At 39.9% G+C, this 26,943-nt stretch overlaps 1 protein-coding gene across 1 annotated transcript; it reads right to left on the reverse strand.

The window, feature by feature from the left end:
- Window positions 1-1,408: 1,408 nt before the first annotated feature.
- LOC132770040 (SH2 domain-containing protein 1B-like) lies at window positions 1,409-7,647 on the reverse strand. Its single transcript, XM_060766927.2, has 4 exons — window positions 7,371-7,647; window positions 5,058-5,121; window positions 3,962-4,133; window positions 1,409-1,495 (listed from the first exon to the last, which is right to left on the reverse strand). Exons 1-4 carry the CDS (start codon window positions 7,502-7,504, stop codon window positions 1,455-1,457), a joined length of 411 nt encoding a protein of 136 aa, XP_060622910.2. The 5' UTR covers window positions 7,505-7,647; the 3' UTR covers window positions 1,409-1,454.
- Between the last annotated feature and the right edge of the window lie 19,296 nt (window positions 7,648-26,943).

A 26,943-nucleotide genomic window follows, 5' to 3' on the forward strand; every position in this document is an offset into this window, starting at 1 on the left:
AATAAGAAAAAATGAAGGCCTTTCCCACCAAACAAATTGGGTGGGAATGAGTAAGTAACTAATTACACAATGTTTTCACATATTCACCACCCAAAATCATTTCTTAACGCAACAGGAGGATTTTATATAAGGCTATGGGTCAATGTAGATCTGCCCTATGCTTGCTCTCAGAGGAATCTTTGCACTTTTGCAACTCATGAAACCATTTTCATGGAGAAATATGTGATGAGAATGAAATTATGAAAAACCAGACATTTAAAAATCACTTTCAGTATCATCCTGTATTTAGGGCAAATTCAGATCTTTATGGCATGTACAACAATAGGGTTTTAAAAACAATCAGTCACTTGTACTCACAATTGTTAAAAAGACTGAATTCAGGTTGCATAGTGTGCAAAGACTATTATCTGCGAAAAACAAGTTCACATAGTGATAAGGCAAATGTGACAATGTTAAGATTTGGCTCCTAACTTTCCCCCCCTCTTCTCCCCTAGATCCGAGCTCTTTTACTCAGTGTCACATACTGGTATGTCTATTTCAATGGGCGAATAGCTCCAGACTTATGAAATTGTCATGAAATACTGGGTTCCAAAACCTATAAAAACATATACCCCAAAACTCATATGAATAATGTTTTTGTTGCTATGAAATTTCACATAGTAGAAAAATAAACACATCACAATAACTTGCAAAGACTGATAATATACAACCAAACCTCCTTTGATATGCTCTCCCTAAATGGTATAGAATACTGTTTGTTTAAAAACAATATGATACAACAATGAGATACACCGAAGAAGAAAAAACAATGGAAACATGTTTCAAGCAGATTTTTATAAGAAAAAAAACCTCCAAACATCTTTTGCCATCTATATTTCAGAATTAAGGAATGGCAAATTAACATTTAAACCATTACCATGGTTTAATGAAACTGATGCTGTGTTGTTCTTATGTCATTACTGTATCAAACTTTATATGGGGTAATATGTGTACCTCAGTGCCCATATGGCTACGCTAGCCAGCATAAGCAACAGTGAAGAACGCTGTAGGCTATAATCTAACTACATCTGGAGGGCCATATGATCCTCACTCCTCTGAGTATGTGATGTCTAGATTTCAGCTCCATGAGTAGAGAGAAGAATGTTTGAAGGATTTGGTTTTTATTACAATTATACAAAAATTACAAGTAAGAAATTTTTAGCTTTGTGAATACTATCCAGAGAGAAACAAAGACAGATCCCAACATCCATGACTGAGCTGCAGTCTGTATTAGTGCAACCCACTGCAGTTGATTTCCTTGATAAAATGGAGCAAACTGAGGCCCCTTCTACACTGCCATATCAAATCCAGATTAGCTGCTTTGATCTGGATTATATGGCTGTGTAGACTCATCTAATCCAGTTCATCTGGATTATATGGCAGTGTAGAAGGGGCCTGAGATGAAGGTCCTTCAATCAATCAGGCAATACATGGATATAATCGTCATCTCCGGGTTCTGTGAAGAGAGAAAAGATAATTCACATTTTTCTAATTTTTGAATGTAGAGGGATATCATTTAGTGTTCTGCCCATGAAAAGAAAATGTATTGAGTTGGCCCTACACATGAATTAGGGTACCTCTTTCCACTGCTGATTCCCATATTTAGCTTCATTTTGCACTCACGTTAATAATCTGTCATCAGATTGGATCCTGTAAAGTCTGGCATTTGTTTCTAAATGCAGTCCTCATTCTCCTGGTTGATCAGTTCAATTGCATAACAATCTATATATATAAATTTCCTACTGGCGTCCAACGGGGAAGCAAAACTCTAAAACCCCTCCACAAAACTCTACCAAAATTGCCATGCCCCAAGGACAACCCACTAGGTACAAACTAATCCACTCAGAAATCAAAACCACACAACAACAACCACAAAAAACGGGAAAACAACTGAGCATGCGCACTGGCACAAACTCCTCGACGCGCGCGCACATATGGCCCCTCACCCTCCCCCCCCCAGCGGAGCACACACACACACCCGCATGCGCGTGCCCCCTCACCCCCGGCACACACACACGCGCGCGCGCCCCCCTCAGCCCCCCCCCGCAGCACACACACACGCCCGCGCCCGCGCCCCCCTGATCCCCCCCGCACGGCACACACGCGCGCGCGTGCCCCCATCACCCCCCGGCGCGGCCACGCCCCCTTCTAAACCCATCCCCCCTCCCCTCCTCCCTCTTACCCCTCACGTCACCTCCAAGCCCCGCCCCCTTCTAAACCCATCCCCCCTCCCCTCCTCCCTCTTACCCCTCACGTCACCTCCAAGCCCCACCCCCTTCTAAACCCATCCCCCCTCCCCTCCTCCCTCTTACCCCTCACATCACCTCCAAGCCCCGCCCCCTTCTAATCTGTCAAGGAAGAAAGGAGAGAAAGAGGGAGGGAAAGAAAGAAGGAAGGAAGGAAGGAATGAGGTAGAAAAGGAAGAAAGGAGAGAAAGAGGGAGGGAAAGAAAGAAGGAAGGAAGGAATGAGGTAGAAAAGGAAGAAAGGAGAGAAAGAGGGAGGGAAAGAAAGAAGGAAGGAAGGAATGAGGTAGAAAAGGAAGAAAGGAGAGAAAGAGGGAGGGAAAGAAAGAAGGAAGGAAGGAATGAGGTAGAAAAGGAAGAAAGGAGAGAAAGAGGGAGGGAAAGAAAAAGGGGGGAGGAAGGAAAGTTAGAGAAGGAAGAAGAGAAGGAAAGAAAAAAGGGAAAGAAGGAAGGAAAGAAGGAGCGAAGGAAGGGGGAAGATGTAGAGAAAGAGGGAGGGAAAGAAAGGAGGAAAGAGAGAAGGAAGAAAAGAGAGACAGCAGAAGAGAAAGAAAAAGGGGCAAGGAAGGAAAGCGATAGAGAGGGAAGGAAGGAGAGAAGGAAAGACGGGAAGGAAGGAAGGAAGGAAACAGGGAGTGAAGGAAGGAGGGAAAGAAGGGGAGATAGGGCGAAGGTTGGCCACAGCAACGCGTGGTGGGTACAGCTAGTAAGACTGAAAACTCTTATGCCAGAAAAGTCTGTTTCTTAAATTGCAAATAGAGGAATTGCCTGCAAATCTCATCATGTTTAGTGATTCCCTTCAAAGAAAGGAACTCTTTAATCCAGAGGAAGAGGAGTGATAATACTTCTAGATGCAGATTTTGTGAGAGATATAGATATATACTGGATACGGACGTAAACTGTGTGAGAGGAAAGCACTTCTGATAGTTCAAAGGATACTTTCCAATTTCAATAGTTCTTCACTTCTAACACTACCTACCTGGAACATTTATGTGATACAATAATGAAAGTTTAGAAATAAGTCAAACTAAAAAGGGAAGCTTTGTTTCAGTTGCAGAGGTCTACTCAAAAGCAGTAACCACTATATTAGAGCTGCCACTGGTTGCTGGTTTCAGGTAAGTTTCCAGGAAAGAGAGGGACCATTTTAGCCAATGGGCACAAAAATGGAGCCAATCCCTGACATATTGGGGGGAAATTGCTGCATCAGATAGCCCAAGAAACACTGACTTACAGAGTCACCATCAAATATATTGTAATATATCTTCTTTTTGTCAGATTTCTGTAAGCAGTGTTATAAACTAAAATATGCAACATTTGATTATTGTAAAGTAATAAATGGTAGGCAAAATGCTTAATTTACATTACCCTTATGTAAGGAACCTCCAAAGTAAATTAAGCCTGAAGACTAAGCCAAGTTGCGTGATCTTAATGTTTGGGGAAAATTGAATTTGGATTTTCCAAAATTCCAGTAAATCAACTGATATATAATCAAAATAAATGGCATTTTATTTTTTTAGTTAAGCTATTCCAAATCCTTGCTTGGTATGACTTAACTATGGTATGCTATATCCCTGCATTTGTGCTTTTTTAAAAAAAAAACACACACCTTTTTCTATTGAATAACCATTGTACAACATAGTATTCTTCACACACCATGATTATTTGTGTATCTCTTACCGTTATTCACATAGTCATCATCATACTCATAGTGATTTTGAGTTTGTTGTCTGGGTGTAGATCTATTTACAGGATATCGCAGATTGATGACTAGCCCTTGATTTGGTTTTTCAAAGGTGGCTATTAAGTCCTTTAAAGTTTTGAAGTCCTGTTTTGGTGCACCTTCAGAAGCCTAAAAAATAAGTATGTTAATTTTTTTTTCCATGTCAGGAGTGACTTGAGAAACTGCAAGTCACTTCTGGTGTGAGAGAATAGGTTGTCTGCAAGGACATTGCCCAGGGGACACCCAGATGTTTTACCATCCTGTGGGGGTTTCTCTTATGTCCCCACATGAGAAGCTAGAGCTGACAGATGGGAGCTCACCCCACTCCTTGGATTCGAACTGCCTACCTTCCGGTCAGCAGTCCTGCCAGCACAAGGGTTTAACCCATTGCGTCACTGGGGGCTCCTGTTGAATAATAACACTGGCCAACACACATTTTGATGCCTCAAATGTTAGACCTGTTTCTGGGTATATTTGACTTGCTGATTCCAAAAACAGCACCATTACCCTATCAGCTCTAGTTTTTGAAATACAGAATATATGCCTTATATTAGTCGCCATCTGCTCACCCATAGAAAACCATGATAGCCATATGGAAGAAACGAGATCTGACGCAATCTATCCAATGCAATTTCCTGAAACAGCACCCCAAATAACCCTAGGAACAGGCCTAAAAACCAAGACAGCAATAATTTTCTTTTGTTGGGCTGTGTAATTCTTCCTGACTTAAATGAGATTGATTTCAGAGAAAGGTATAATGAACTCAGCAGGTTTAATATGAAACTGCCTCATAATTAGATTTGCTTCTTTTAAATATCTGGAAACTGATCCTTGGCAGTTCCTTTTCATTCAGAATCCAGACTCTCATCAAGATATAAAAAGGTTGGATAACTCAAAATAGAATTTCCCAAATATATTTTAATTTTTCCAAATAAAAAATGGAAAAGGTGGCACAAAATGACGTAAGGATTTGGTCGGATTCTACTGTTGCATGCATTGTTGGGTTAAGGTTAAGGAACTCATTAAGGTATAGGAACAGATTGTTTTTCTTACCTGAATCATAAAATGTCCATTGTGTTTCCTGAAGATCCTGTATGTGTAGACAAACGATTCATAGCTGGATTTTTAAAAAGGGAAAAACAATGATTTCTGAGATCACTCAAATATTAATGTGTCTTGAGGAATCATATAAGAGTGGGGGGAGCTTTTGTCTGTGCCCTACCAACTTTTCAGGTTTGTTTGGTGGGAATAAGGGAAAATACCTTATTCCCACCAAAAAGCTGGAACTCCACCCAGCTTTTAAAAACTGGCTGATGTGGGACTTTAATACTGTGCAATGCTGTTTTAAGGTTTGGATGGGGACTTTTAATCATTTTTCTGTCTTTAATGTTTTAAATTTGCAAATGGTTTCATTGCTGAGTTGTTGTAGTTTTTTCGGGCTATATGGCCATGTTGAAGACTGCACAACCTCTGAGGATGCCTGTCATAGATGCAGGTGAAACGTCAGGAGAGAGTGCTTCTAGAACATGGCCATACAGCCCGAAAAACCTACAACAACCCAGTGATTCTGGCCATGAAAGCCTTCAACAATACATCTGTTTCATTGCTTTTAAAATGATTTATGTTGTATAGTTTTAATCTATATTGTTTTCAAATATGTTGTTGATTGCTGTAAGTCCCATTATTAAGAGATGGGTAAGATAGAAATGAATAAATTACATAAATATTGTACATGCATAAATACATTTAGATGTGTGCAACAGAACATTAAAACGCCACCCAGTTCATACAGACTGCAGGTTGCCAAGGAAATGTTTCCTTCCTCACGTTATGTTAGCTGTGAGTGTCAGTTGCTGCCGATAAATCCCCCCTTACCCTTTGGGAACAGCATGTAGCCACTGTTACAGTTAGTTGTTATTTTTCTAGAGGTGTGCACACATGAAGCCATTTCTGATGGTAACTAGGACTGGCGTTCTTACTGATTTTTGTTGTATGTTGAAACATCTTTGGTGGAAGTTAGAACTATTTTTGCCTAATTATTTTCAGCCAGCCATTTAGATATTGGTGTCAGGCAAGCAAATGGTATTTGCTCATAAATTGAAAATAATTAAACTGACAAAGTAGACCAGGCATATTTTAGGTATGTCGTAGTTCAAAACAGAGGAAACAATATTATTTTTTTTAACCTCCTGGTGATATTTAAAGACACAAAAGGAATCATGATGACCGAGATTGAAGTTCTGTTGAAATATGTGCTGGCTAGAGATACTGTAAACCAATGTAATTCATATACGAGAACAGTCTTAACATCTAGCCTAAGCATTTATCAGCAGTAATCATTTTGTCCAGAGAAGGCACTCCTGTCCATGGAGAAGAGACAGTGGGCACTAGAGTGCTTTCATGTGAGTATGGAATGAGTCTAAAACAAGCAGAAACTAGGGCACATCCAGAAGAAACTGGCGAGTCATCTCAAGATGCTCAAAATATTGTTATTTTATTAGTTTAAGAAGCTTGCCTTGTCCTTGCCTTTCTCAGACGTTATTTGAAGTGAAAGTCCAGATACTTCTAGACTGTTAACTCTCAAAATATTTACTGGACAAGTGAAAAACATGTTAATTAAGGCTTGTAATTGAACACAGTTCTTCACCTTTCAAAAATGCATTTCAGTCTGGGCAGGGCTTACAGTGGATTTTTTAATAAAAGCAGAATAGTATTAGATTTGTTCATGGACATAAAATGAAGTGCAGTGTGAGTATCCCTTATCCAAAATCCAAAATACTTCGAAATTGCCTACATGGGTGGTTGAGCCAGTGACACCTTTGCTTTCTGATGGTTCAGTGTACACAAACTGTTGAAAATATTTCTCTCTGTGTACACAGTGTATATGAAACATAAATAATAGAATCATAGAGTTGGAAGAGACCTCATGGGCTATCCAGTCCAGCCCCCTGCCAAGAGGCAGGAAAATCACATTCATAACATCCCTGGCAGATGGCCACCCAGCTTCTGTTTAAAAGCCTCCAAAGAAGAAGCCTCCGCCACACTCCGGGGCAGAGAACTAATTTCATGTCCAAACTTGGGTCCCATCTCCAAGATATCTCATTATGAATATGCAGATATTCCAAAATGTAAAAACAATATTTCCAAATCCAAAGCACTTCTGGTCCCAGGCATTTCAAATAAGAGATGATCAACCTATAGTCCTTCCAAATGTCACTGGATCCAATCCACATAAAACTAGTCATGCTTATTTTGCATATAGTTAAATATCAGTGTTAAGATGTAGCTATGTTTATCTGAATGCTCTTATCTCCTAATGAGATAACCAAGACTCCAAGTTTGCATATTTGAAGGAGAAATACTTACAAAACACAAAGGCACAAAGCTCCTGGGATGCTCTCGCTGTCTCGTATTAAAAAGCAGCCATTGTTTTTGTTCTTGCTCAGCAATTCTTCACAGTTTTCTTTAGTAATATTTCCATGGTAATATTGTAGCTCCATTTACCTAGGAAGTTGCTTCCAGAGTAAGACTTAAGATTGAGGTCAGAAGAGGACCTGTTCTGTCCTCAATGAAACTGAATTGTGAAGCAAATTATGATGAAATCAACACAGCCTTCTGCTGGGGTTTCAAGTGTTGTGTCAGCTCTACAACGTGATTGTTTTTTCCTTTATGCAAAATGAAGGGAGACGGAACAGGAAACTCAAAAACTGATAAGGGGATTTGTTGACATCAAAGGTCTTTTTTTCCTTTTAACTAGGCTGCTGGGTTTCTTAGACACTGGGAGCAGAAGAGAAGAGTTAGAGCTAATTAATTTATTACAGTTCCTTCATTGCCCTGTTTCCTTGCACCACAAGAGACGTCTGATATGAAGAAAATATCTGCCTTCCATTTCACCTTTTAATCACAGCCCATCCTAATTTTCCCCCCCATAGTAACCTATGGATGTGAGAGCTGGACCATAAGGAAGGCTGAGTGAAGGAAGATAGACACTTTTGAACTGTGGTGTTGGAGGAAAATTCTGAGAGTGCCTTGGACTGCGAGAAGACCAAACCAGTCCATCCTTCAGGAAATAATACTTGACTGCTCACTGGAAGGAAGGATATTTAGAGACAAAGATGAAGTACTTTGGCCACATAATGAGAAGACAGGAAAGCTTGGAGAAGATAATGATGCTGGGGAAAATAGAAGGAAAAAGGAAGAGGAGGCAACCAAGAGCAAGATGGATGGATGTTATCTTTGAAGTGACTGGCTTGACCTTGAAGGAGCTGGGGGTGGCAATGGCTGACAGGGAGCTCTGGCATGGGCTGGTCCATGAGATCACGAAGAGTCACAAGCAACTGAATGACTAAACAACAAAACAACCTAATATGCTAATATTGTACATAGTAATAATTCTTAGATTTAAAAAGGAGGAAGAAAATTCAGCACCCTCTTGTATGTCATGTAACAAAGATAGAATACACACTAGTGTTAGTAATAGATATACCACAAGCAGTACTGTTAGTACAGGTATTCCCCAGTTTTCCAAAATCTTTGTTTGAGAGGAACCCACTTATCCCTTTTGTTGTCTTCAGTCTAACTAGATGGTTGTTGTTGTTTGGGATTTGCAGCAATGGCACTGGAAGGCTGGTGAAAAAGACCTGCAGAAAGACATATTCTCATGGTGGTCTGCGAAAAGGCCTTGCTGGTACATTATTTAAACTCTTATGTTTATTCATATCATGATCTGATCACCATACTCAATATATCTCATATGCATGGGGGTATTGAGGTGATACAAAAGGTTTGCGAGGCTACACCCTCTTTCACTCAGACTCAGCTCCCCCCCCCCCCCCCCGAATCAAAATCCTGGCTACGGGCCTGGGTTGTAGCATTGTGTCTTTATTAAGCAATGCAAGAAAGCTTGATGTGAGAAAGAAAGGTGAGCGGACTGTAGCTGTGTGTGCTTAATCAAAGAAGCAAAACATGCACCTGCCTCCAGAACTTTGGAAGAAGCTTTCAGATTACCTGTAGTCTAGAAAATTCAAAATCTTCTCATTTGCTTATGTACCTGATTGCTTTGTACAACATGTGCATAATGTTAGTTTTGAATAAAAAGATTGCTGAAACATATTGAACTGCTCTTCTTTTGAGGATGTAAATTGTCTTTCCATATCATTGCGTTCTGTTAAAGAAATAAAGGCCAGGAACATATCTACTTTGTTAACTGAGATATGATTGTACTAGTATTTCACTGAGTGTGGTGGAGGCTCCTTCTTTGGAAGGTTTTAAACAGAGGCTGGATGGCCATCTGTCAGGGGTGATTTGAATGCAATATTTGTGCTTCTTGGCAGGGGGTTGGACTGTATGGCCCATGAGGTCTCTTCCAACTCTTTGATTCTATGATTCTATGAAATGAAAAGTTTTTAAAAAATATCCTATTCTGCTTTTCATTTTCCCCTAAAATAAGCCTGAAAATGTAACCATAATTATCATGTTTTAGTAGAACTATCTAGAACACGAAGATCAAGCTTATATTTTTAAAATATGACTAAGTTTATAAACTGGATACACACAAGGTGTCACTGTAACACAGTGTCTGACACACTCATAATACATCATCAAAAGGTGTATCTAAACTGTAGAATTAATACAGTATGATAACACTATATGTGCCGTGGCTCCATGCTCTGAAATCCTGGAGCTGTAGATTGACACGGTCTTTAATCTTTTCTGCCAAACCGTACTGGTGCCTCACCAAACTATATACAACACTCAGTGTAGATACACACTAGGTTACTGCCCAGCCTTGCATATATAAGTCTGTTTGAAAAATAATTTCCCATATTTCTGTCTCCTCATCCTGAACATTTTGCAAGTGAATGGGAGAGATGATGATGTTAAGAGCCTGCCTCTGGGACCTATTGAGTGGGAAAAACATAGTTTTGGGACATTCAGCCCTGAATGTTTTGACTTAGGCCTGGTTTTCAGCTGTGACTAAAGTTTCCTTTACAATGTTAAAACCAATTGCTACTTGTGGCCATTGCTAGAGAAGTGAGATAGGAAGGAGGGCAGGAGAAAAGAAAAGGAAAGAGGTGAGCGAGGCCGATCTGGAAAAACAGAGTTGGAAGCCAGCCATATCTACTAAGCTATTTCCTGTTGACGTGCTTGCTTACTCATGGCACATATAGTGGTATCAGATTGCACTGATTCTACAGTATTTATGCAGCCTTTTGATGTTGTATGATGAGTGTGTTAGACATCTTGTCAGATTGTTGCAGATTGTCTTATACCCATATCAAAGTTTCCTGTCCTATTATTGCATAGGAGTTCTGGAAGTATGGAGGAATAAGGAATGCATTTTGATAATTTCAAACATTTTGCTTTTTCTCCTTATTATTCAAAAGAAAGAAATGGTAGGATCGGGATCAAAGTCTAACATGTTCTGCAGATTCACATATTTACTTAATTATCTCATTCATCAAGTCAAAAACAGTGGGGCCACTTTAGAATAATGCAGACTCTAAAAGTGTTTGGTTTGGTGGGTTGAAATCCTGATTTGGTTTGTGAGGATAAATTCGCTCAGCTTTATACATGTTTAGTTCTGTGGTCTTCTCTGAACCTTTTAGAAACACCTTAACTTTTGAGTGAATCTGTGCCTTCAAGCCACCATTTGACTTATGGTGACTCCATTAATTTTATGAAGTTTTCTTCAGCAAGGAAGACTCAGAGGTGGTTCTGCCAGCTCCTTCCTCTGAAATATGGCCTTAAGTTAGAAAACTCAAAACCATCACGTACTGTTTGCGACCAATGCTAAATCAAAACTCCTGGCACTTGGATTTTGCTGAAAACAACACAACCCAGGAAGCTGAAACCCTTGCATGTTTACCTTTCTAATTTTTGCTCACTTATTGATAAGGAATTCTAGTAGGCTTTAAAGCTAGCAGCTTCTATCCCTATGTTTCTGTCTGTTTCAGACTGAATACAAGGTTATATATTATACGGCAACTTTATGATTATTTTGCCCCCATTTCTGGGAGTAGTTAGAATAGGAGCAATGAAGAAAGGACTCAATGGGGGAATACAGCTGATGCGTGAGAGATCATTCATGGACAGTCTTGTACTTTGACTACTGCAGGTTCCTTCAGTTAAATAAACCCAATATAGTATGTATTTCTTCACACAAATTATTGCATCATAATTCAGTTTCTTTCTGAACTGGCTCTCACTGTGTCCGCCTTCCACAGGGAATTGAAAAGCTATATGTTCCAGTGTTCATTTGAATGATGATTAGTCCCTGTCTATGAATGTCCAGCCCTAATTCACTGATAAGGTTATATGCAGCACTTTATCCCCAGCTCAGCCCTAGAGTTAGCTTTTTGCACAAGCTTATGCCCTGCCCTCTTTAATCTGATTTTATGTTTTTAACTGTGTTATAATGTTTTTAACTGTGTTTGAGCTGGTTAATTTTGCTGTATGTTGGGCTGGTCCCCATGTAAGCCACCCCGAGTCCCTTCAGGGAGATGGTGGCAGGGGTATAAAAATAAAATTATTATTATTATTATTATTATTATTAGTAGTAGTAGTAGTAGTAATAGTAGTATTCTGTGCACAAAAGTATGAACCTTAAAAATTTAAACCAGTGTTTTCCAACCTGGGGGTCGGGACCTCTGGGGGGGGGTCATGAGGGGGTGATAGAGGAGGTCGCCAAAGACCACCAGAAAACACAGTATTTTCTGTTCATCATGGGGGCTCTGTGTGGGAAGTTTGGCTCAATCATTGGCGGGATTCAGAAATTTTGTTTGATTGTAGGTGAACTATAAATCCCAACAACTACAACTCCCAAATGTAAAGGTCTACAGTATTTTCCCTAAACTCCACCAGTGTTCACATTTGGGGAAATTGGGCATGGTCCAGATCCATCATTGTTTGGGTCTACAGTGCTCTCTGGGTGTAGGTGAACTACGACCCAAACAATGCCCACCAAACCCTTCCAGTATTTTCTGTTGGTCATGGGAGTTCAGTGTGCCAAGTTTGGTTCAATTCCATTGCTAGTGGAGTTCAGAATGCTCTCTGATTGTAGGTTAACTATAAATTCCAGTAACTACAACTACCAAATGACAAAATCAATCCACCACCACCACCCCCCCCCCCAACCCCACCAGTATTCAGATTTGGACATATCGAGTATTTGTGCCAAATTTGGTCCAGTGAATGAAAATACATCCTGAATATCAGATATCTGCATTATGATTCATAATGGTAGCAAATTATAGTTATGAAGTAGCAACAAAAATAATTTTACAGTTAGGGGTCACCACAACATGAGGAACTGTATTAAGGGGTTGCGACATTAGGAAGGTTGAGAACCACTGGTTTAAACTATACCACCCATCACATGTTATAACTCCTGATTTGCCGTGCTTTATCAGAACTCAGATAGAAAGGATATTCTGAACCCTTTGCCAGCCTTTTATCATTTTAACTTCCTGTTGTCTTCACTTACGTCTCTGGCATGAATCTTTCCAAGAATGTTCCACTGATGCAAGAGTAACAATTCTTGCTCTTTTTGCACAGAGTTCAGTGAACTCTTTTGTCTTTTCTTAATAGAAGTTATACAACCTAAAACAGTGGGGGTCTGTTATTCTTGTGCCTGGTGCCATCACACACAGGGCAAGTACTTTCATCTTCTCAAACTCACTGGCAGGTTTTCAAGAATAGAATATACTTTTTTTAACGTAGTATCTTAGAGGTGTCTTTATTGGTAAGTGATTTCAGTTTTGGTGGCCCACACACAGAGGCTTGCGATAGTTCATACCAACAGCCAGGCACTTTGGAATATGTTTGACTGTTCTTCAAAGCAGCTACATAGCTTTATGAAATACAGTATCCTACTGCTTTAACAACAGCTATTTCAAGTTTCTGTTATTTTTGAGTGGCAAGAAAAGTAAGTGAATCCTCAGAGCTACACAACCCAGTGCTCCTGAATAAGAACAGCAAGCCAATAAAAGGCTTCCTATCAGTCCACAGGATGAAGACTGAAGAAACATTTTCAGATGGAAGCAGACCTGTGCTTTTCTATTTTTTGTTTCTGTTTTTTGTGTGTATGCCTTCAAATCAACACTATTTTGTGGTTATTCTATTATAGAGTTTTCTTGGCAAGACTTGTCAATGCTTTTACCTTAGGCTGAAAGAGTGTGACTTACCCACGGTCTCTGGGGCCCACACGGATTACTATAGGTGCTCAAGCCAAAGCTAAAGCATCTGCAAGTGTACATCTAGGTATTTTTAATGTTTATGATTCCTAAGGGGAAGCTGCAACTTATTTAAAATTCATATATCTTCCGGGAAAAAAGTAAGAAATATTAAAAATTAACTAGGTATTTTTAATTACAAAAATGTGAGTCAAGCACTGAAAGGGTTAATTGAATGCAATGACTCGGCAAATGCTGCAGTTCTAAATAAAGTGTGCCTATAGCGTAGTAGCAATCAGTCTGAGGTAAACCTCAGTGGGAGAAGGGTCTCAGTCTGCAAATAGGCCTCACAGTGTGAGATACGCCTTAGTCTGTGAGAAGGCATGGTGTGAGAAGCTCTGGTGAGAGAAGCTCTGGTGAGAAGCTCCAGGTTGAAGGCCTTCTGTGTAAAGCTGTGTGTAAAGCTCCTTTGTAAGTTTGATGTGAGAGAAAGCTCTACAAAGCTAGAAGCTGTTTATCTGCACAAGAAAGAAGCCCAGCATGGAAGCAACGAAGGAAGTATAGAGAATTTTATTTGTCTTATAAAAACCTTGTTCTTGTAAATGGTATGACCATATTATTTTACGACAAAGAAGTCTCTTATGGAAAAGATAACATTGGCCTGCATGTTTTTGTTCGTTTTATCACTTTGGCCTGCTGGTGCTGGGTCACGCTGCTGCTGCTGCTAAGTTACTCTGCTATATATTTATGAGGAGGGTTTTTGTTAATAAGCCCACTCGTCCAACAAAAAACACATTCATTCTTTTTTGATCTATAAAAAGAGTTGTCTAGATAGTCTATAAAAGTTTAGGGCGGCAAAAACAGATTTTGGGTCTAATACATCCCCAGAACCACATATTTCTTATTGTGTGGTGCATTGGATCGAATTCTTCAGTCGGGATAACCTGAGGTTTCTGGGCAGTTTTTTAAAAAGGTAACTCTCAGGGTGGTTGCACTGGCACAGAGGTGACTAAAGCAGTCAGGGGCCGGGGGGGGGGGGGGGGGGAGGACGGACTTGAAATCCTGGTGAACTGCTACAGAATGAAAAGGCTAGTCAGCTCTTGTAGGGCACCAGTGCAACACACTGGAAACCTGCCTTTTCAACCTTCTTGATGATTCTATGATAAAGCAAACCTCCCAGCATCAACCCAAAGTCAATCTGTCACCTGTGTTTTTCAGGTTATACATTTTTTTTAAGTGCTCAGTTGTTTTAAGAGGGGAAGAGTGGTTTCACAGAGAGAAAACCTCATGCCAGTTAGAGCAGTTTCTAAAGCCATTTCCATCAGTGAGCTGTCAACATCCTTGTTGTATAGTTTCCTGTCCCCCCTCTGAGAGTCTGATTAAGTTCTTGGAGTTCATCCGCGCCTGCTTTACTCCATGCTGGGCACCTGCATGAAGCTGAAGCCGGGAGTTATTTTCCTGCCTGGTGAAAAATAAGCAAAGCCTGTCACATCAGCTTTTTCATGCAGAAACGATTCAGCAAATTGCCTTGCCTTGCTCAGAAAGCACAGCTCATTCGTGATCTTTCGTTAAACAAAGTGTCACTCAAGCAGTTACCCCCCTCCACACATCCCTCAAAGATGATCAAGACTGTTGTAAAACAAAATGAACAGGCTAAAATGTGTATTTTTGACATATTGTCTTATGGTGTCGATATCTTTGATTGCCCCCTTCCCAGCCTCATTTGTGAGCTTTACATCCATTCTGGAGTCCATAATGAGATGGGAGGTTTTTGCTGCTCTCCGCTTTCACTATAGTTTGTAGGATTATTGGAGGATCATGAATGTATATTGAGAAATTTTGAAGTTAGGAATTCATAATGATAGTATATTTTTAAAAATATTCTCAAATATATATAGCCATCAGCTGTTTACAAGTTTTGATCTTTACTAAGGGCCTCCATTGGTGCAGCGGGTTAAACCACTGAGCTATTGAACTTGCTAACCAAAAGGACAGCAGTTCGAATCCAGAGAACCAAGTGAGCTTCTCCTGGTAGCCCCAGCTTCTGCCAACCTAGCAGTTTGAAAACATGCAAATATGAGTAGATCAATAGGTACTGCTCCAACAGAAATGTAACAGCGCTTCATGCAGTTATGCCGGCCACATGACTTTGGAGGCGTCTACGGACAACACCGGATCTTTGGCTTAGAAATGGAGATGAGTACCACCCCCTAGAGTTGGACATGACTAGACTTAATATCAAAGGGAAAGCTTTACCTTCAATGGCAGGTCTTTTGTAATAGTCCTGATGAATCCAAATAAGACCACTTTTTTCAGGTTTTCTTGAACTTACAGTCACTTCTATGCTAAAACTGAGACGAGGTCTCCTAGTACTGCAGCGCAAACAGGATCCCATCTAGCATGACTGAGCAATCCAGTTTAGATGGGGTAGGTTGCACATTGTTATACATATAGCTGTCTTTTTTTCTTTTTCTTTTTTGGTAAAACTGCAATGGCATAAATAGTCCTCACAAAAAGAAGCATGTAGTCAGCTTTAGAATACTGGTTAATACTAAAAAGCCCTGAGCTGACCATGTTTCTCATTTATGATTTCCAAACTGGGGTTGAACGAGTTTCTCTATGAGGCAATACACTATTTTTGTTCTTACTGTCATGTATCTTCATGCTGATTCTGACTTTTGGCAACCTTATCCTAGGGCTCACTTAGCAGGGTGTATTCAAAGGAGGTTTGCTACTGCTTTTCTTTCAAGGCAGAGTGAATGTATCTGGCCTGAAAGTTTTCGTGCCTGAGTGAGGAATGCAACTGTAACCTCCCAAAATCTGAATCCATTCGTCAAATCATTATACCATACTGACTCTCTTGAGACAATAGCTTTACCATCAAATAACTTGTTGATGTACAGTAGGAGGATTTTTTAAAAATCTAATTTCCTTTCACAGCAAGAACCAACAAGGCAACTCTTTCTTTTCTAAAAATAATGCCTTCTCAGTCGGAAACTATTTCTCCAATTATTCAGAGATAAGATCTATTGAAGGATGTATGACATACAGTCGAGAGTCAATCTGTGAGATATTAGTCATATTTGCCACTTTTTGGTACTGTTCCTTTATCTGGGCAGAGGTCACAGGGGGGCACTAGACAGAAGATAGTCCATTTTACAGGGGAGAGTTGAAAGAATAAAACCATTTCCCCCGTTTTCACTGGTAATTCCCCTTACCCATATCCTATTTCATAAATGAGGTTTGCTTCTACAATGGGGACATGGGGGGGGGGGGGAGTAACAGGGTGGTTTTACTCCTTCAACCCACCCTCCACCCCTGTAAAATGGACTGTCCTTCTCTCTCTATCACTCGACTTGTGGCTTCCGCCCAAATAGTGTAACAGTACCCACTTTTCTTTAGAGAAATAAATAGAAAAACCATTGGACTTTACTCTGGAACAGGTTAAGGTCCCAAGCCTATTTTCAGTTGGAGCAACATCTCCCATGCAGATATTTTAGACAGTTATATAACATACCTAGAATAAGTCATCCACAATTCAGGATCATTTATCATCAGTGTACAGATGACACTTTTGGCTGCCCTTATACATATAATATGGTAAAAATGCTGCATTTGGGTGAGAAAATTGAAACTTGATCTCACCAAGACTTACTGGGTATGGTAATGCATTGGATGTGGTGTTCTCTTTGATGATAAAACCATTAGCTTAGAATATGGGAGATAAGTTACTAATTTGGAGAAGTACATGGGACTCAAGAAGTTGGAAAATGTTCAGATCTTTTCCAGGCTTTCTTGAAACTACACTATGGCTAACCTATCATATTGCCTTCAGGTTTATTTCAAAGCACAATTCTAAGTCTTAGGGTTGATGATCTTCAAAAATCTATGTGTCTTAAGTCTTGAGTATCTAAAGCAGTGGTTCTCAACCTGTGGGCCCCCAGATGTTTTGGCCTTCAACTCCCAAAAATCCTAACAGCTGGTAAACTGGTCGGGATTTCTGGGGGTTGTAGCCAAAACACCTGGGCACCCACAGGTTGAGAACCACTGATCTTAAGGAACACTTGTCACAATAACCTGACATTGTTTGGAGGCCAACATAAGAAGCTCTTATCCATATACCTTAATCATCATTGCAGGGAAAGAGGATCAACAGAAGGGTGTTGCAACGTAAGGGAGTAGTAACAGAGAGAAAGATGAAGGTATTTGGCCCCAAATAAGAATTTTAACTCACAATGAAAATTTCCTTCAATGCCCACATTTCTAACATTGAACATTGCTCAGACCTAGAACACTAGCCTTTACTGTGTTCACATTCCCTTCATATCCTTTCCTGCCCCTGTTGTTTGGATGCTCAAATTGCATTTCTAAATGGTCAGCTGAAGTTATTGCCATACAATTGGCCCTTCATTTTTGCAACTGACTTTTTCAGAGTTGATTATTTGCAGATTTGATTAAAATGCTCTCTTTAGCAATCTCTAGGTCCCCCAGTGTAACCCTATGGTCACCTGCCCGAAGTCGAGCATAGAGTCAGGCTAAAGGATTTAGAGATTCCTAGAGAGGTGTTCTGTCACATTAAAAAGTATTAATAACTTTTTAAAAAAATCAGATTTCCACTTTTTATGGGGGTTCTGTGCCCCTAGCCCCAATGAATGGGGAGAGCTAGCTATACTAGAAATGTAAGGCCAGAAGGGAAATTTCATGGGAGACAGAATTCTTTTTCATTCCACCTCCCCCTTAACTACACCCTTGTTTGACACAATACTTAGCTACGCATGTTTTCAACCACTTGGGGAAAATTTCAGACTCTCAAACTTCTACTGGCCTAACACAGTCCCTCTTCAGAATTGTGGTGCTAGGTCAAAGCTAGAACCCACATTGGAAACTTATGTTATGCTTTTTAAAACGAAGAGGAATGATGCTTTTCTGTATTGAGGTCTTTTATTTTCTTAGTAGTAGTATCCTGCTTTTCCTCCAAAGAGCCCAAACTGTTACCATAACAATAAAGAGATAAGTGAGGCTGAGCTATTTGATTGGTCCATTTGTGGAAGTCTGCTCAGATCTGGACTTGTGTTTTAAGGCTCTGAATGGTCTGTAGATGGCACTGTAGCTTTGCCCAATTCCAAGACAGAAGGAACAATGTCATTTTTTAAAATGTTTCTCTTCCCTTGCTGAGAAAAACCGTTAAGCAAAAGTCTCTGACTCCTTATATACAATTGTTACATATTGGGCAAATGCTGCAGTCATTTTTAAAAAATATATTTTATGAATATACATATTTTGCCACGATCCTTATATAGGCTTCATGGGTCATTTGTGAGTGGTGCATGACTGATGAATAATGGAGTAATTGTCAATGTGTAAATAAACAGGCAATTCCATTCAAAGAACTATGCAAAGAAAAGTGATTAATATTTATTTTTGCCCACTGAAATCTAAATAGCCACCATTGGTTGAGCGATGGGTTTTATGGCCACACACTTCATGCACGATATTGGCAAGGCTGCCTTCTTCTGCTGAGTACAAGGGGAAATGACGTCCTTTGAATTTCAGAGTCTTTCTTAATATCATGTCCCATATTTATAAGGCTATCTGTCTGCACAGCATATTCTGATCTGCCTGGAGTCACTTTGCAGTCCCAGGTGCTAATATTCAGAAAGGTATCATCATTCTTCAAAAACAGGTTTCCAAGTACAATTCAGACTACATAATTATAACACTATTATTCCACTTTAATTGTCATGGTTCCATCCAGGGTTTTTTTTAGTTTATTCAGGCATTGGAGCACTCTGGCTGGAAATTCATGATGCCACTCCTGAAACTACCAATCCTAAGATTCCACAGGATATAATGTCAGTTAAAGTGGGATAACAGTGCTATAATTGTGTAGTGTGAATTCACCGCAGGCTTCCTTTAGGCAAAAGCACAGAGAGACTGTTTGAAAGATTGGGGTGATGTTAGTATTGCACACCTCCAATGTCAAGCCACTGCTAATGACAACACTCCCCTGGCTACAATGTAGAAAAAGCTACCCTTTTGCACCATGACTACTCCAGCCAGCAAGGCCAATGAGATTCTGGGATCTTATTAAAAAAATAATTTCCCTTAGCTTTACTGACAGTATGGAGAAGGAACCAAATGGACCAAGCACACAGCCAATACAGATCTGAGTAGTAAAATCAGCTCCCAACATAGAGCCACAACTGGTGCATCCCTGTTTCACACAGACAGTACAGATCTAAGGAGTAGTAAAATCAGCTTCCAACATAGAGCCACAACCGGTGCATCCCTGTCTCACACAGACAGTACAGATCTAAGGAGTAGTAAAATCAGCTCCCAACATAGAGCCACAACTGGTGCATCCCTGTCTCACACAGACAGTACAGATCTAAGGAGTAGTAAAATCAGCTCCCAACATAGAGCCACAACCGATGCATCCCTGTCTCCCATCACCACTGAACCCACACCTATACTACATTTTCCTCAGCTGGTCTGTTTCCACAAGGAACACACACGCCTCGCTGCTTGCTCTCAAGTTTAGGTAACTTATATCATCAGAACGATTAAGCAAAGTGATTTCCTAAAAAAAGAAGATGCTGGGAGGAGAAGCCAGAATTGTAATATTGTAAATTGACTGTTACAATAACTGTAAATTGTAAATTGACTGTTACAATAATTTCAGACAGATTTTTACAGATGGAGGTGTTCAAGATCTAGTCAGTGGGTGCTGTGGTTTTTAACTTTGAATATGTTTGGATGGATTTTAACTATGAATTTTTTAGTGTTTATTTTTAATTCTGTTTTAATGGTTGCATATTTATATATGTTAAATAGTATACTAATATTTTTACGTCAAACTGCTTTGAGTTCCCTTTGGGAACAACAACAACAACAACAACAACAATTCAAAAGCAGCATGTTCTTGAGATGAGACAAAAGGTTGATGTGATGAAGTCCTTAGATAGCTGTTCTGAGGCAAGATTCACCCGTAATAAGATTCAGTCCAGTTGGCTCCTGTACTTGGAAGAGTCGGATGCTATGCTGTCCTTATCTCTGTCAGCAAAATGTTTTGAGCTGATATTGGCTGGCTGAGAGATTACTTTAAGACTCTACATTTGTAACTCATGTGTGTTTCCCCATTTTCCTTCTTTTCTTTCTTTTTTAAATTGTATATTAAAATTCATTGAAAAATCTCAATTCTTGAAGGGGATAAAATCTCAGGACAGTCCTGGATGAATAATAATAATAATAAAATCTCATATTGGAACAGTTGTCAGGTTGGAGCCATCGTATAGTCAAGCAATCTCTGACATCTTCCTTGTCCCCTTTGTTGCTGTTCACATCCAGGAAATGCATGGCTATCACTTTTTAGCATAATTTATGACATTGTGAGATAATAAAAATGGTGGCAGCCTCCAACTTCCATTCAGGGAGTTGATCTGTTCCACAGGCCACAAGGGCCCATAATTTTGCAAAATTATAGTGCTATTATTCTACTTTACCTGCCATGGTTCTTTCCCATGGTATTATAAAGACTGTAAGTTTGGTGAGTCACTGGAGCATTCTAGCGGAGAATTCTCCCTAAAACTGAAAATCCCAAGATTCCATAGAAAAGAACTATGACAGCGAAAGTGGTATAATAGCTCTATAATGCTGTAGTGTGAATAAGACTTGAAAAATGAACCTGTAAGGCTGTTGTTCATCAGTGGCAACAAGTCTTCAAACCTATCTGCACAAAGGTTCAGCAACATAGATAGTGCCTTTTGAATTTGTACTGAGCTCAAAGATTCTCCACCCCATTGGCACAGGAACCATGGACAGCACTCCCCACGAGTAGATTATGCAGTCTGTCAACCTTCCTAATGCCACGACCCCTTAATACAGTTCCTCATGTTGTGGTGACCTGCAACCATAACATTATTTTGTTATTTTGTATCATAACTGTAATTTTGCTACTGTTACAAATTGTAATGTAAATATCTGATATGCAGGATGTATTTTCATTCACTGGACCAAACTTGGTATGAATATTCAATATGCCCAAATGTGGACACTGGTGGAGTTTGGGGGAAAATAGACCTTGGCATTTGGGAGTTGTAGTTGCTTGGATTTATAGTTCATCTACAATAAAGGAGCATTCTGAACCCCGCCAACAATGGAATTGGGCCAAACTTGGCACAGAAAACCCTCAGATTTACACAATCTCTCTGTATTTCAATTTCTTTCTCTGCATACCTTATTTTGAATATATTTTTACTATTGCAAGCAATACTTAAAAAGAATTCCATTTATAAAAACATAGCAGTAAAACAAAAAGCCGAGCAAATAATTACAATAAGAAACAGCAATACAGCTAAGATCAAAACCATTGTGTTTTTTAAAACCAAGCATAAAACACATAGAGCATTATTTATGAGCATCCTATTGACTGACTCAAAGATATTGTGGCTGCACAGTGCAATGGAAGCTGTTCACCAGATTGTGTGCTTTTCCCAGAGATTCGATTCTCTTTGATTTATTTTTCATATATTATAAAGATTGCAGCATTTGCAGTACCTTCTTTAACCAACTATTACAGACTTCCAGGCTTTCTGGAAATCTAATAGGAATGACAATCAATAAATTAAGGGAAACATAAATCACAACTGAGATATTAAAAGGACTGACAAAACTTTATGAGTTTTAAATAAGTGATTGGCCTTATTTATAATTAAGTACTGTATATTATAAAACTTTCTGTTTAAAGCTTTGTGCTAAATCTTTATGAGGAGTGTTAATATAACAAGCTAGAGGAAATAAATATTAGTTTGTTAATAATAAAAGGCTGCATTTCCTGTTTTGCTTTTTAAAACACACAATTATTTTAAATGATGTTTAGTTCAGTAGAGCAGCAGACGGTCCGTGGTTGTTGATTGAGTTTTGAGTTTTCAATATCTCCTAGAATTTATTTATTTATTTAGAACATTTATACCCTGTCCTTCTTAACCTCTGAAAAGGGACTCAGGATGGTTTTCAACAGGCAGCCATTCAGTGCCGACACAAAATAAAACATATAATAAAATACAACCATATACATTAAAACAATTATAAATATACATTAAAACAGTTCACCAGATTAAAATCGTCATCCAAATCAGTCCATTGTGGTCAAATAATGTCTTATCTTCACCAGTAAATCGGTCTATTCTACAAACACTTGATCCCATAGCCATGATTTAAGTTGCTTCCAGAATGTCAGGAGGGCGGGGACAGATCTAACCTCATTAGGGAGGGAGTTCCACAGTCGAGGGGCCACCACAAAGAAGGCCCTGTCTTTTGTTCCCACTGAACGTGACTGCGATGGCAGTGGGACCGAAAGCAGGGCCTCCCCTGATGATCCTTGGTGGTTCGTAGAGGGAGATACGTTTGGACAGGTGAACTGGGTCGGAACCGTTTAGGGCTTTATAGGTTAAACCAGCACTTTGAATTGTGCTCGGAAGCTAATAGGCAGCCAATGGAGCTGGCGTAACAAGGGAGTTGTATGCTACATGAACCCCGCTCCGCTGAGCAACCTGGCTGCCGAGCATTGGACTAGCTGGAGCTTCCGAGCAGTTTTCAGAGGCAACCCCACATAGATTACATTGCAGTAGTCTATTCAGGACATAACCAGAGCATGGACCACTGTGGCGAAGAAGGCTTAGGAAATCTCTCTAGAATTGTGGAAAATATCTTTCAGTGTCACTAGTACTGGGCTACATGAACTCATGAATCATAGAATACAATTGGAAGAGACCACATCTAGTCCAACCCCCTGCCATGCAGGAAAAGCATAAACAAAGCACCCCAGACAGATGGCCATTCAGCCTCTGTTTAAAAGCCTCCAAAGAAGTAGCTTCCACCACACTCCAAGGCAGTGAGTTCCACTGCTGAACAGCTCTTAGGCAGTTCTTCCTAATGTTCAACTGAAATTGACTTTCAATTAATTTGAACCCATTGCTTTGAGTCCTACTCTCCAGGGCAGCAGAAAACAGTCTGCTCCCTCTTTCTTATGACATCCTTTCAAATATTTATACATAGCTATCATGTCTCCTCTCAAGCTTCTCTTTTGCAAGCTAAACATACCCAAGTTCTTAGAGATGTTCCTCATAGTTTGAGGATCCCTGTTCTAGAGTATTAGCTATCCTTCCTGATTGGGTGTAATCTGCAAACTTGATAAGTACGCCATCTAAACCTTCATCCAAGTCATTAATAAAGATGTTGAACAGTACTGGAATCAGGACTGAACCCTGCACCACCCCGCTAATCACTTATTTCCAGGAGGAACTATTTGTGAGCACCTTTTGGGTTCAGTCACTTAACCAATTACAAATCCACCTAACAGTAGTATTGTCTAGCCCCCAGTATATAGATAGCTCTTTCTCCAGTAAGCTTCATCCTTATTACCCTAGAAATATCAATGCATATAAAACTGAGAACATGCAATAGATCATCCCACTGGGACAAGAACATTTCAGGAGTCAGTGACTGCTAATTCTCTCCCTTGCACTTTGTGTGTCAATAGTGACCTTGCAGGTAACAAGCTAAATGCAGGTAACAAGCTAATGTAGAAAATGTGTCTGTTAATTAAAAGAGGGGTGTAAGATATTAAAGTACCTTACCGTGCCAGCTTTTGACCAGTAATGGTGGACAAGGACATTAATTTAGAAATGCCTCAGAGGGCATCTTTGCATTGCTTTACCTACAGAAGTCATTATAACTGTGCCATTGTATCCCATCTTTTTTTTTTTTTTTTGGCATCCACAGGCCCATGTCTTCTGTTTCATCTTTTTTTTTTTACTTTTCTTGAGAACATGAAACACCTAAATATTACGGGCTTGATTTTAAAGCTGCAGCTTTTGAGAGGTCGAGGTGATAACACCAAGCTTTTATTGTACTGTTCTAACATTGCAAGCTCAAGAAGCAACTTTATACCAAACCAGATACTTGTCCACCTTATTCATTATTTTCTAATTTGCATGTATTGGCAATGGCTCTCCAGAATTTCTGGAAGATGTATTTCCATACCTGGAATTCTAGATACTGAATCTGAAACATTTTGCCTGCAAAGCCTATTCTTTGCTACTTGATTGGGCCAAGTAGCAAAGAATATTCTCACATCTCACTTAGAAGAATGTTGGGAATCCTGAGTGTCAAATTCAAAAGTAAACAAATGGAACCAAATATTACTGTACAGTAATCCAAATGGTATGTAACCAATACATATAACACGATGGCTAGATCTGTAAATATTGCAAATCACATTTCTGGTTGTGGCACTATTGCAACTATTGGAAATGCCTCCTCTAAACCACTTTAGAAAACAGGGGTTTACACCACCAGAAGGAGTTCCAAGTCTTCTGGCTTCTGAGAGGGATTGTGAGTGGGTCAGATTGGGAGATGGTGCTATGGTGATGGAGTTCTGTCATCCTAGGCCACATCTACACTGTTAATGTAGTATCAAGTTATTTTTGAACTGCCATAGCTAGAGAGCAAACTCCCACGAAAGCAAGCAAAAGAAAGCCGTAATGCACATAAGTGCTCTGTGATTTGTGTTATCACCATCCAGGCCTTAAAATGGCTTCAGGATTTCCTATGCAATCATCTGCACAGGGAGAACACTTCCTTTAATATTAGTTTGAAGCTGATTTAAGTAATCAGTGCAGGTGTACACATGGCTATGTCTAATGATTCAAGACCATCCTTGTTTACTTTTCACATACAATAATTTCTGAAGTGTAAACATTCTTACCCACCTGGGATTCTCCTTGTCCTGATGACAGTCCTGACATGCAAGAAACTAAATTTTGACCATTTCCCTAATATTTCCTAATGTTTTCCTATCCCCTGTGGTGTGCTACTGATGATAAGCAACCCATCACACTATGCCAAGTAAACATGTTTTTTCCAAATCCTGTTTCCTGTTTCTAAACAGTAAAAATACAAGGAGAATTGGACTGACTCCCAACACTCTTTTTCAGACTTCAACTTAATCAAAGCAAATCAGCAACACTGATGAAATCATGCTCACACTGAGACATCATCAGGAATGTATATCTGTAATGCTCCCACGAGGACACATATAGCTACCTAATTAAGGCTTATTTTTAAGCAATCAAACAAATATGTTGCTAATCACAGCTAGCTGCCAATTAATCCCAAAATATATAATGTTTAAAATGCATTATAGACTACAGTACAAGAAAGGGACTGTTATTATTATTATTATTATTATTATTATGTTTATGTTTATTTATATCCTGCTTTTTCTCTCCATAGAGACTCGAAGCAGCTCATAATAAAAAGCATTACAATACAACATAAAATATACAAATATACAAATATTTGTATATTTGTATTGTAAAGTTGTAGTGTAATGTATTGTATTCAAAAATTATCTGAAGCCCCCTGGAGCGCAATGGGTTAAGCCACTGAGCTGCTGAACTTGCTAACCGAAAGGCCTACAGACAATGCGGGCTCTTCGGCTTAGAAATGGAGATGAACAGCAACCCCTAGAGTTGGACACGACTAAACTTAATGTCAGGGAAAAACCTTTACCTTTACCTTACAATTATTAAAACAGCATTAAACCTCATTAATATTAAAAACAATTCAGGTTTAAACCATAAAAGCATATAAAATCACAGCAGCCTCTGATGATCTTAGCAACCTTCATCTTAAATGCCTGCTTGAATAAAAAGTTTAAGCTGCTGTCAGAAGGACAGCAGGTAGCGGGCCATTCTGACTTCCCTGGGCAGAGAGTTCCAGAATCAAGGGGCAACCACTGAGAAGGACTGCTCCCTCATTCCCACCAACTGAGCTTGATATGGAAATTGGACCGAGAGAAGGGCCTCTCCTGAAGATCTCAGGGCCTGGGCAGGTTTGTACAATGGGATGTGGTCAGCCAAATAGCCTGGACCTGATCCATCTAGGGCAGTGGTTCTCAACCTGGGCTCCCCAGATGTTTTTGGCCTACAACTCCCAGAAATCCCAGCCAGTTTACCAGCTGTTAGGATTTCTTGGAGTTGAAGGCCAAAAACCTCTGGGGACCCCAGGTTGAGTACCACTGATCTAGGGCTTTAATGGTCATAACCAGCTAGCCCTTAACCATTGAGAGAACACATAACATTCTAAAATTTGTTTATGTTAAATGCATGATTGGTATTCAAAAGACCCTTCCACACATCCATATAACCTAAAATAGGGAGTCCCACAACCCAGGGGCCACCACTGAGAAGGCCTGTCTCTCGTCCCCACCAGTTGTGCCTGTGAAGGAGGCGGGGCTGAGAGCAGGGCCTCCCCAATCTTTATCTCCAAAATGGTTCACAGGGGGAGATAAATTCAGACAAGTAAGCTGGGTTGGAACCGTTTAGGCCTTTATAGGCTAAAGTCAGCACTTTGAATTCTGCTCAGAAGCAGACTGGCAGCCAGTGGAGCTAACAGGGGGATTGTATGCTCCCTGTACGTTGCTCTGGTTAGCCACCTGACTGTTGCCTGTTTGACCCTTTGTAGCTTCTGAATAGTCTTCAAAGGCAACCCTATGCAGAGCATATTGCTGTAGTCTTTTTGGTATGAGTGCGGACTACCGTGGCCAAGTCTGACTTCCCTGAGTATGGGTGCAGTTGGCACACAAGTTTTAATTGTGCGAATACTCCCCTGGCCACCACCAAAACCTGAGGTTCCAGGCTCAGCTATGAGTCCTGGAGAACTCCCATGCTGCAAATCTGTGTTTTCAAGAAGAGTGTAACCCC

This window comes from Anolis sagrei, chromosome 3 (genome assembly GCF_037176765.1).
Source record: "Anolis sagrei isolate rAnoSag1 chromosome 3, rAnoSag1.mat, whole genome shotgun sequence".
NCBI lineage: Eukaryota > Metazoa > Chordata > Lepidosauria > Squamata > Dactyloidae > Anolis > Anolis sagrei.

Bases quoted from the DNA above. Each gene is read 5' to 3' on its own strand.
- LOC132770040 (XM_060766927.2), bottom strand. From the start codon at position 7,504: ATGGAGCTACAATATTACCATGGAAATATTACTAAAGAAAACTGTGAA. The intron at 4,134-5,057 runs GTAAGAAAAACA...CTTATTTTTTAG, and splicing joins ATGGACATTTTATGATTCAG to GCTTCTGAAGGTGCACCAAA. The intron at 1,496-3,961 runs GTAAGAGATACA...CTCTCTTCACAG, and splicing joins TGATGACTATGTGAATAACG to AACCCGGAGATGACGATTAT.